An 11,459-nucleotide genomic window follows, 5' to 3' on the forward strand; every position below is an offset into this window, starting at 1 on the left:
AGACTCAATTCCCCTCCCACAGTGGGGGATGGATCCCAGAAGTCCTGGCTCCCACACCCACCCTACTTGAGCCCAAGAGATGCTACACCTTGCCTAGGGTTAGGAATAATACCTGGGAGTCCTGGCTGCACCTGCCTCCTTGGATTGCTCTAGTTGTCCTTATACACAGCCTTCAAGAAAACCTCAGAGCGCCGAGTCTCTGGCCCAGGCTGTGGTTGTTGGGGTGTCCAGCAGGCCGCAGCCATCTATGCACATGGGTTCATCATGCAAAAGCAGAGGCAGCAGTGCAGAGACCGTCCTCACAGCCTGGTTTTTGTGCTGATGATTAAGCTGAACTATTCGAGGCAGGGATGTCTGCAGAGAGCAAAGCCCTGCTTCATGAGCGCAGGTATGTCAGGCACCAGGTGTCCCACCTCCAGGGATGGCATCTAAGCTCCCAGACTGTCCTGGAGGAATGAATGTGCCTTTCTGCAAAACTGCTAAACCTGGCTGCTAATGCTGGGGGACGGGTAAGAACAGAATTAGCAGCATCGTTAATGGGGCTGGGAGTGCTGCTTAGCCTGGAACTGAGTGAGGGAGAGAACACGGCTCTGATGTGCAGCTCCTGTCTGCTTTGCAGCCCTACTGCCTTTCTTCCTCCCTTTGTTCCTTTCTTTCTTGTCCTGATGACTTGTTTTTCATGCCTGTCTCCTCATTTCTCAATCAATACTAACAGCAGCAACAAAATACAGTGAATGGTGAGGATACAGCTCTCTCTCAATCATGTCCAGAGCCTTTAGTTTGAGAGACAGCCTGCCATTAATCATTAATAAGCATTCAGAGATAATCCCAGATTCCTAGAAGGCTTCTATTAATAATGAGCTCCGATTAGAAAAGTTCGCCGTGTTAACTTTGATGAAAGGTTGATGCTTGCCTAGGCGGTGGCTGGGACAGCATGCAGTTGCACTGCTGTGGCATCTATTCACACTCACTCTGATGATGACCCAGGGCCCCTCTGTCAGAGACAAGCCCTCAGATGGGAGATGGATGTGGTAGACAGCGGCAGTGGGGCTGGCCCCAGAACTCCTTGCCAGAGTGTGGTACATGATTCACCAGACTGTGCTGCCTCAAATGCCCCAGATACCCCCCGTGTGCCTCTCTTCTCCCATCACCTGCTGCTCCCTCCACTTGTAAAAGGAAGGGTGAATGAGCAGTTGAGGCCTGAACTGGCTCTTAGGGCTTTTGGCCTCTATAACTGGCACTGTCATATACTGCCCAGGTGAATGGAGAATTGCTTAGTTCCTCCATGCTGGATTTTCCAGTACTCAGTCCCCAGGGTGAGGTTGAGGCTGTCAGAAGAGCCCACGCTCTTAGTAAGGCTTAGCCTCTGTTCCTGTGCCTGACCAGGACCAGAGCTTGCCCTGCACGTTTTGTGCTTGGCACCTCCCTCCTGGGTCTGTCTCCCATTCTAGCTCTTGCTCTAACCAGAAGAACCAGCACTACCCAGGGCTAGGAGAGAACCCAGGCATCCTGACCCAGACCCCTCCACCCTAGCCCACTCAGCCCCACTCCCTTCCCAAGGGTTGACCGAAGACCCCAGGCATCCTGGCTCCCTGCTTTAGCATTTGGTGCTTCAAGCTCTTCCCCAAGTTGACCAGTTATTTTCACATGTGACCTGAAAGGAACCTCTGCACCCAGGCTGCTCTGACCACAGGGTTGCCCAGAGCTACGTCAGTGGGTGCCAGGTGCTGTGTGGGGTGGGAACAGAAGCCATGGAAGGGCCTTGATGCCTGGGGCCTGGGAAGGCTGTGCTGACAAGCAGTCAGTTGCTGTCCCTGCATCTGTCCATCATCTCCCTTGCTCAATTAAGCTCCATTTTAAATAGATTCTCAGTGCTTTGGGCTGGGTTTGTTTGAAGTGGAAGTGATGAATCCTCTTTAAATCTGTGTCTCACCTCAGCTACAGGCACTGACAGCCCCTGAAGCTCGTTATCTGCCGAGCTGGCTTTAATTGCCTGCAGAAGGGAAGGTGAGTCACTCCAGGCTGCTCTTGCTCCGCTGGTGGAGTCGGATCCTGGTGCTGGAAGGAGGGCTCCAGGTACATCCAAAATGGGGTCTGAATCAATGCAGCCAGGACTTAAGTGCTGAATGACAGAAGCCACATATGGTCTTGTCTGTGGCCCTGCATGTGGCACGGGAGGGAAATAAGGTTGCCAGGCGCTGCGCTCCCTTGGGGAGAGATTGAGATTGGAGGGCCCACAGAGGTGCTCCCTGTGTGGTGCTGACCAGAAGCTGCACCCCCTATGTTCATAGTGGCCAGGGATGGGCCAGCATGTGGGATTGCATGCAAAGATCGTGGGGGGCTGTGACAGCTTCTGGGCTTTGGCCCATGCCTGGCTGAAGGCAGGTGCAACTTGGGCCAGGGAGTGTGCAGAATTGTCTCCCCTGTGAGTCCCCTTTGGCTCTGGCAGCTAGATTTGAGCACAGGCCCTGCAGCCCAAGGCTCCCAGCTCAGAGATGCAACACATGCCTCACAGGATGTGGGTGCTGGCCTGTGGTCTGGCCACACTGTAATCTCCTCTGGCCCTGAAGGTGAATGGTTGGATGCAGAGTAAGAGCTCCAATGTGGAGCATCCCTGGTGTGGGTTATACAAAGTCAGATCACTGTTGTGCTGAATCATGGGTGGGTGGAAGGGAGGTGGAAGTAGAGGGCACATCACCCGGTCAGTGGCCGAGCTCTGGCACTACCCAGCCTCAGCCTGAGAGGCAGACGGCCCAGCCAGCAAAGCTTCCATGTGGTTTGGGCTCTCCAGTCAAGGCATGAGGGAAGCAAGGGCAGAATATGGACTGGCCACAAGCTGGGGGATGAACAGAGATGTGTGCGACCCATCAGGGGAATATGGCCGGGGGGTGCATTGTGCATCTGCCATGGAAACCTCTGTAAGTAGCAAGGATCTGATAGCGTACTAGGGGCGGGGAGACTGGAGGTCTGTTTCTGGCCCAGTTCAGTCACTCTGGGATCTGGGACGAAGGCCTCGCTCCTCTGTCTGGGCCAGTCCAGAATCTCCAATGGGTGTCTATGCAGCTCCCAGGACAGCATGGCTCAGAGCTCATCATGGCCTCTTGGGGTGATTATAATAGTAATGAAGGAAGCACCATACAATATCCAAAACCTAACAAAACCTGAATTCCCCCTGAACCAGGCAAGCTTGTCAGCCCTGCTGCAAACACGGCACAGGAAGGAGGTGCAAGCTGCAGGGAAGGTTTGGAAGGACCCTGGCAGCTTGGAAGCATTTCACAGGGTACTTGACACCACAAGGCCGACAATTGATGGCATTTAGCTCCTTCCTCAATCCTGCAAGATTCCAGGGATGGTGATGAAGCCTCCAGATGCACCCTCCTTGTGGCAGCAGCTGAGCCAAATAGAATGAAAGGCAGAAACTTCACATGACAAGCGCCAGGCTACTGCATGGGGGAAAGCATCACCATGGGAAGGCAGGATTAAGTGAGGTTTAATCACCTAAATCTGGAGATGGATTCATTGCCGTGGCTCTCGTGGAAAATGTCTATTCAGGGCTAGACAAAAGCAAGTGAATGGAATCAGGAGCAGCCTCAAACACAAACATCTCTGGAGATGAAAGAACAATTTACAGAGCAGATACGTCCATTCTTCTGTCTGATGGGAGCCACGGAGAGGGATTTACCCTCTGGTGCACACACAAAACAGCTGTGAAGAGCATCTTAATGAGGAGCTAGAGGTAAAATCCTGCCCCACAGCAAGTGCGCCTTGGGTGCAGTCAGTAGATTGCAAAGCAGAGTACATGGGCCTGACCTGGCCTACCACTCGCAGGTTGTCAGCTGACTCCAGGTGTGTGGGTCCATAGGCCCACTGGGGTTGGACACGTTGGGCCTCACTGCCCTGAGCTTTGCTTGGCTAAGTCAGGAGATGCCAACTGCAGGCCCTGGTGTGGGGACTGAGGCCGGGAGCCTGAATGGACCCAAAGGGAGGTGGAAGCCAAACCCCCTTGATGCTAAATGCATCAGGCACCAAGCAGCCTAGATCCTGAAGGGGTCTGTGATTTTGTGCACAAGAGTGGTGCAGCAGTTATGCATAGGGTAGCCATTTGTCTGGTTTTATAAAGAAGTCCAGTTTTCTGGTCCTCTGTCCTCTATTGATATGAAACTGGACGCCTTTATGTCCTCTATTTTTCACTGCTCCGCACTCCCTCCCTCCCCACACACACACACTGCTCCGGCCACTTGCAGGAGCTCCCTGCTTGGCTCACCCCCGCCACCACCCCTGCTGCGGCTGCCTGCAGGAGCTCCCCGCTGCCATGCCCCCACTGCCGACACCGCCGACACTTTCTGCGGGAGCTCGCCATGCCCCCCCAGCTTCAGGAGGTACATGATATTCATGGTGGTGGGGTTCTTGAGGCACCCTACTTCTGCACCCAGTAATAGTGCACAGCTGAGGCATCCAAGCACCTCCCAGCTCTGGGTCCATTTCTGTGGCTGAAAGTTTGGAAAATGCTCCCCACAAGGGCAGCAGGGGTGCTGTGTGCAATCATCTCCTGTGAAGAGGGCAGGAGCAGGCAATTTTCCTATTCTACCCTGGGAGCTTCATTGCCCAATCTGGGTTGGGCTCCAGGTGCAGGACACTGGCAGGGAGCAAGGGTGTGGTGCCCTGGCCAAGGGTGGAGGTGGCAGCCATACACAGGCTAGGAAACTGCAAGGCTTGACCGTGGGCCAGGTGCAGCCTGAGCCGGGCAGGGCACTCGACCCAAGACACAGGCCTGCTGGGCTGCTTCTAGACAAACAATGGCTGCTCAGCGTTGGCCTCCTGCAGTGCCATAGCCCAGTCTGGCAGTCTTAGCCACTCTGGTACTGGCCCATGAACTGAGGCCCTCACGAGCCAGGCCAGAGGGGCCCGATCCTGCTAGCACAAACTAGAAGGGGCTGTGCCCAGGTGTCCATGGAGCAGGAGCAGGCATCTCGGGGTGCCAGGGAGCGCCGGGGGCAGGGGCTGGCTGGAACCCCAAGCTCCAGCTGCTTCCTCTGCTCCAGCACCACCCCTCTCCACAGAGGAACCTGGCTGCTCAGGCTGCTGGGCTCTGTGTTGGGCTGAATCTCAATTGGGGGTTGTGTGGGGCCTGATCTCAGTTGGGGGGGTGGGGGGGTACTGTGCAGGGCCCAGCACTATAAGGCCCAACCATCTCCGCAGAGCCTGGGAGGCTGGTTCTGTCCCCTGCACTCACCCGGGGCAGGCTGGGACCCTATCAGCTGCCCTGGGACACTCACAGGTTTATGCCCCTGCTCCTGGCCCCCCCAACCCTACACCTGAAAGCCATGTTGAACAGGGCCAGAGACCGACAGAAGGTGGAGGCCCAGGACAAGTGGGGAAGGAGAGGTGGTTTGAGATGGCTTCTGTCACTAGCATGACCTTTAATTTAGAGGCAAAATGTCTCTCCCATCTGGTCCCTTCCCAGCTGCCCGTCTGTTCCCAGCCAAGGACAGCAGAGTTAATGGGGCTGTAAACTTTGTGGAACGAGTGTCTTGTTGCAGCTAAAATCACCTTCCCGCCCCCTTCAGCACCCTTGGGGGTAATGGAGCATGTGTTGGGGGGGCCAGGTTGGGAGTGGGGGATCCACAGCACGAAAACCCTGGAGCTGGCATCTGCTGGTGTCAGGTCTGGGTCTGGCTGTGCTGGAGGGCAGGGGAGGGTGGAGAGGGAGATGGTTCCTGGGTGGGAGCTGCCCCCACCCTAGGGTGGGTGGTCTGCTCAGTCTCCAGCTGGGCTGCGAGCAAGGCAGGGGTTGGGATGTGGGCCAGCGGTGTGAGACAGGCTGCTGTGGGCCCTCTTAGGTGCAACCTGGCCAAGCTCTCAGCTGACAGCACCCCCAGCCCAGGCCAGAGCCTCTCTTGCCCCCTGCCACCACTGGGCCCAGACACCTGGGGCTGGGTGGGTGGCTCATCCTGTGCCAGAAGGCACAGGCCTGAAGCTCTGTTCAGGCTCCTTTGTTTTGAACAGCAGCCACTGTGAGTTCAGGGGGACTGACCTCCTGCCTCTGGCCAACCACCTGCCTGAGGAGCTTTTCTCTGCAGGGTGAGGCACTGTCACCCTCTGTGGGCCCTCTCTTTGGTCTGTGTTGCTTCTCCCGTGTTGCAGAGCCAGGGTGGTGGCAGACCCTGCTCCAGTTCCTGTCATAGTTTCATAGTAGCTAGGGTCAGGAGGGACCTGAACAGATCATCTAGCCTGACCCCTGCCACAGGCAGGAATGAATGCTGGGTTCACAAGACCCCAGACAGGTGATCGTCCAACCTCCTCTTAAATTTGCCCAAGGTAGGGGCGAGGACCACTTCCCTGGGAAGTTGGGTTCCAGATTTTGGCCACCCTAACTGTAAAATATTGCCTTCTGATCTCTAACTTAAACCTATTCTTCATCAGCTTATGACCATTGTTCCTCATCACCCCAGGTGGTGCTGGGGAGAAAAGGGCTCTGCCTATTTGCTGTTGATCTCCCCTGATGAGCTTGTAGGCAGCCACCAGGTCCCCCCTCAGCCTCCTCTTGCTGAGGCTGAACAGGTTCAGGTCCTTCAGTCTCTCCTCATAGGGCCCATCCTGCTGCCCTCTCACCAAGCGGTAGGTTGTCTGTGGTAGGTTGCAGCTGCTTCTGGGTCAGGCTGTGCTATCATGGGTGAGGGTTTGACATGGTATTCTGGGGAGTCCTTAGGGCAATGTGGACCTGGCCCCAGGGGCCCACTGCAGTCCCACAGCACCCAGCTCTGGGGTGCTGCTCTCAGGCCCTGGGCTTTCTACCCTCACTGGCACCAGTGCTGCACACCAGTCTGGCTTGGCCATGTTTCCACATACACCCACCACTCTGGCATGAGGAGTCCCACCCCCAGCACAGAACCTGGTGCCCATGATGGGAGGGAGCAGGGTCCACTGGGCAGAGCAGCTCTGCACTCCCCCAACCCTGCTGCTACAGGCCAATCCCCTCTGCACCCCAGGTTAGCTTCTCCCCCACTCACTGCTGCCCCCATTAGCTGCCAGAAGCAATCAATCCCTCCCAAGAGGTATGCTGCCCTAGCCAGGCAGAGCTCTTGCCCACCTACCTCTTCTATCTCCAGGCAAGCAACAATGAGGGAGTAGAACAAACCATGGAGTATTTTTATTTCTTTATTCCAAGCCATTAGTCTCAGGAGTTCAAGGCTTAAAAAGAACAGTGAAAATAAATTCATGGCTCTGAGGAGCCTTCATACAAAGCCTCTTGTAGGAAGAGACATGTTAAAAAAAGGAGGAGGAAAACAGCAGTGAATTTCCTGGGCAGCAGCAGAACAGAGAGGAAGGGGCCAACCCCTTTGACAAGGCCAAGGTAGATCATTCAGAGGGACACAGCAGTCCAGTGTCTCAGCCCCCCCCCTTACAAACAGGCTTCCACAGAGACTTGAGCCCTGGCAGAGAAGCAAACCCAGGCAGCTACTGAGCTCATGCCATAGTTTAAATGTGCCCTCCCTCCCCCCACAACTGGTTAGTAGTCCCAGGGCAAGGCTGTCCCCAGGGGCAGCAAGTAAGTTTAGGGCTGCACTGCTGCAGAGGCACCAAACATGTCCTGGGAGGCATAGGTCATGTAGAGGAAGCCATCGTCATCCTGGCTGTCACGGTATACCTCCCCCAGGGTTGTGCTCAGGCTGGGCAGGCCACGGTTGTTCACCAGCAGGTAGAAGGCCTGGGTGGAAGTCAGGGACATGCGGGTGCTGTTGGGGAGAGAAAGTGGCCACCCTGTGAGAGGAGGGGCCTGGAGTCCCCTGGCAACTGGGAATGGGGGACCACCAGTCATACATGCACCCCCCTCACTGCCAAGGCAGGACTTGCCCATGAACTACACATGGGTATTATAGCAGTGCAACCTGCTCTGCTCCAGGAAGCAGCCAAGGCCATGGCTAGACTTCCAGTCTCAGCACATGGGTGGTGCAGGGGGCTGCTCATCTCTGCCCAGCACCCCCTCTAAGTGGGCTGGGCACTTCCCAGGTTTCACAAGGCTATAGCAGCTCAAGCTGCAGGGCTGAAAGCATTGGAGGCTGGGAAGAGCACCCCCAAAAATACATGGGGACCATGGGGTACACCAGAGATTGCACACAGTCAGTAGCAAAGCAGAAGAGAGAACCCTAGTTTCTTGGATCCTGCAGCAGCTCCCAGTGCCTGAAGCTCCTACCCTGCAAGGAACTATGCTCTGCTCCCTCGGGTGAGCACACAGAGGGCTTGCAGCCCTCCAGGAGCTGTGCCCCTGCCTCAACAGCTTTATCAGCCTGGCTGTCACTAAAAGCAGAGGGACAGGGCATAGGTCTCACCTTTGCTTGGCATTCACTCTCCATCAAACCCATTCTCTTCCTGCCCCCCAGGAGCTGCTCTGGGAAATGCCTCTTCCACATGGTGAGGGTGGCCTCCAAGGCCTAGGTGAATTAAGAGATCAGATAGCAGTGCTGGTTGGGGACCAAAGGGCTGGGATACAGGCCTAATAAGAGCTGAGTGTTCCTGGAGAGGGCTCCTTTGATAAGGTGTAATGCTGCTAATTACCAGGCAGAGCCTCTGCTGTTGCCACCAAACAGCTTGTTTGCATCACTGCTAATTGCCTGCCTCTAATCAGCCTGTCTGGGCTCCCTCATTCACATGGCAGGCAGGGGAGAAGCCAGAGCTAGGCAGCATGTGAGTTTGTAGGAGCCACTGCAGACTTCAGAGGTAGGGCTGGGAAGCTGTGAAGTGCAAAGTGCTGTGAGGGGCATGGTGCAGCATGAGCCTGGTTGCAGGTTCCAGAGTAGGCAGCATGAGCACACCTGTGCCTTGCACTGGTGAATTGCACAAGCCCCAGTCAGGGGAGCTTTTGGCTTGTGAATGAGGCCAACAGGACTCATGTCAGGGGCAGAGAGCACCAGGCCCTGCTTCTCCAACCTCCGCCCAGTGTAGCTCACTCCTTACCGCAGGGTGACCAAGAACTGGGACAGGGACAGGTCCTGGGAAACCAGGAACTTGGTGCGATCTAGGAGTGGCAGGTGCTTCTCTTTCTGGTACCGCTCCACTACCACCTGGCACAGGGAGAAGAGGCAGGTCAGGGCAGGCACTGGGCTCAGGTGGGTCATTCTTGTCTGAGCCATGGGGCAGCAGGAGTGGGGCATATTTTCAGCTCTCTCTGCCCCACTGGGAGCTTGTATATGCATGCAGCCTTCTGCAGTTACAGCAGTCTAGAAGCTGGGACTTTGCACAGTGAGTTAGAGACTGCACAACTCATACCAGCCCCAAGCCCCTGCTGGACCACTGTCATGCTAAACATCTTTGGGCAAGGGCCAGGCTAGGAGTGGATGCAACCCCACAGCTAGGCTCTTGAGTGCTGGAGGGGCCACAGAGCTGGGCTAGGGACAATACAGGCTCCCCTACTTAGCAGCTGGGGGGGGGGGAAACCTGTGCATAGAGGCTCAGGCCAGTTCTGGTCCCAGGGTTCCCACATGTATGCAGGAAGGGGACCAGCTCCAGGGTAGCCAGGAAGAATAGGACCCTTACCGGGATCTTGGTGGGGTGCCTGGCACGGATCTCCAACACTTCCCGCATCCTCGTGGCTGCAGTGAGAGGAGCAGACCGCTGTGAGCACAGCCTGTTGCAACCCCCCAGACACCTCTCCTGCCCCACCCCATGCTGTCCCCAGAACCCACCCAGGCTTTTCCTCCTCTTGAAGGGGGGACAGCTGCTCTGCCGATGCTGCATCTTCCCAGGTGGGCAGCCTGGAGCAACCCAGGCCTCACACTACAAATCCACTGAGCTGGTCAAGGCTGCAGGACCCAGCTGAGCCCCTGATATAGGCTCATCCCACCCACGGGCTCAGGATGGGGGAGGAGTCAGCCCCATGTTCTGGAGCCCAAGCTCTTAGCATAGGCCAATGCAGGGCAAGGCTGGCACTGGGGCATCTCGTTCTCCCAGTGCTTGCAAGAGGGTACAGCAGGGTCTGGGGGCTGTGTTTGGGTCTCCCAGGGTAGATGGACTGGAGTCCTGGGTTTGTTTCTGTGTGCCAGGGCAAAGACCTCAGTTCCAGCTGAGTTCAACTGCCCCAGCAGGGAGGACCTGGCTGTCTAGGCTGAGGAGTCTGCATCAGGGCAGCTGAGCTGATGACTAGATTCAAGGTTAATCCCTGGTGGAGACTGGGCCTCAGAGCCTAACATGTTTCAACTCCCAGGCAGAGCCTGGAGGGATTGGTTTGGTGGTTGAGGCCTTGTGACCTTCCACAATCTGCCTGGGTTTGATTCCTACCTCTGCCACAACCCTTTGGCAGGTCCTCAGGCCTGTCCCTTAATGCCCGGGGGGGGGGGGTGAGATTGCAGCTGTGTTGTTTGCTTGGATGTTCCCTGTTGAAAGTGTTTTTGGATGGGTTTAGTTCATGGGGAAAGGGTTAATGACTGGATGGAAGAGGGGCTGGATGTAGCCTGGCTCCTTGTTCTCTGCCCTTGGGATGGTTTCTGGAGAACTCCAGCTCTTTTTAGAGGGAAGAGATACAAGAGAGGGGAGCAGGGAGCACAGGTGCCTGTGTGAGGGCCTACAGCTTCCAGCCTGCTGGAGTCCACAATGCTGCTGGTGTGAAGCCCCAGAGAGTGGAGACAGGGAGTCCATCACATGGGGACTGCTGCTATAAAGCCTGGAGCAGCAGGGCAGGGGCAGCCTGCTGAGGCCAGCAGAGAAACAGACCTCCAGAGATGAGGAGCAATTTTTTTCTCTTTTCTATTTTGGAAAATTTTGTTTGTTCCAAGTCAAATTAGCCAGATCAGTTCTGAATCCTTTTGATTAAGCAAAGCTCAATCATTCAAACACCATATGTAGCACTGCAACTGGCAAGTATCCTTCACCAGATACTTCCAAATCCATCAGCAGGCATCCTACGTGCAGGTCCAAGCCTTGAGGCTTGGGGTTTGGATACCCCCAAGTCTTGCTTGCCTTCAGCCAATGGCTGCAGGAGCAAGCTAGGGAGGGAGTCCCCCATTTCCATAAAGCCAGCGTGTAGCTGAGATCCTCCCACTGGAAACTGGCCAGTGGGAAGCTAACTATGAGGCTTTCATAGGGAGTCCTATCCGCATTTGAACCAGGGTGCACCCTTCACTGCACACTGCAATTTATATCCATTTTGGCTCAGGTAGCAGACCAATGCAGCGACTGCACTTGATTTTAGCCCACGAGAGGCTGAGACCTCCAGGGATGAGGAGCAATTTTATTTTTTTTTTTAAGGAAAATTTTCCTTGTCCCAGGTCAAATTAGCCAGATCAGGTCCAAATCCATTTGAATCATCTAAGACCCACATGTGGGCCTACTACCAGCAAGTGTCCTCTACCCCAGCCTGGGACTTCAGATACTTCCAAATCCTTTGGCGGACATCCTATGTGCAAGCCCAAGCCCAGAGGCCTGGGGTTTTGATGCCCCTGAGTTTTGGTATATAGCTGAGATAG

General features: G+C 55.6%; 1 protein-coding gene across 1 annotated transcript; it reads right to left on the minus strand.

The window, feature by feature from the left end:
* Nucleotides 1-7,145: 7,145 nt before the first annotated feature.
* Nucleotides 7,146-9,810, minus strand: LOC102563937 (microtubule-associated proteins 1A/1B light chain 3C). Its single transcript, XM_006277053.4, has 4 exons — nucleotides 9,684-9,810; nucleotides 9,535-9,590; nucleotides 8,956-9,062; nucleotides 7,146-7,736 (listed from the first exon to the last, which is right to left on the minus strand). The coding sequence occupies exons 1-4, from the start codon at nucleotides 9,733-9,735 to the stop codon at nucleotides 7,556-7,558; spliced, it is 396 nt and encodes a 131-aa protein (XP_006277115.1). The 5' UTR covers nucleotides 9,736-9,810; the 3' UTR covers nucleotides 7,146-7,555.
* Nucleotides 9,811-11,459: the final 1,649 nt, after the last annotated feature.

This window comes from Alligator mississippiensis, chromosome 8 (assembly GCF_030867095.1).
Source record: "Alligator mississippiensis isolate rAllMis1 chromosome 8, rAllMis1, whole genome shotgun sequence".
NCBI classification, from domain to species: Eukaryota; Metazoa; Chordata; order Crocodylia; family Alligatoridae; genus Alligator; species Alligator mississippiensis.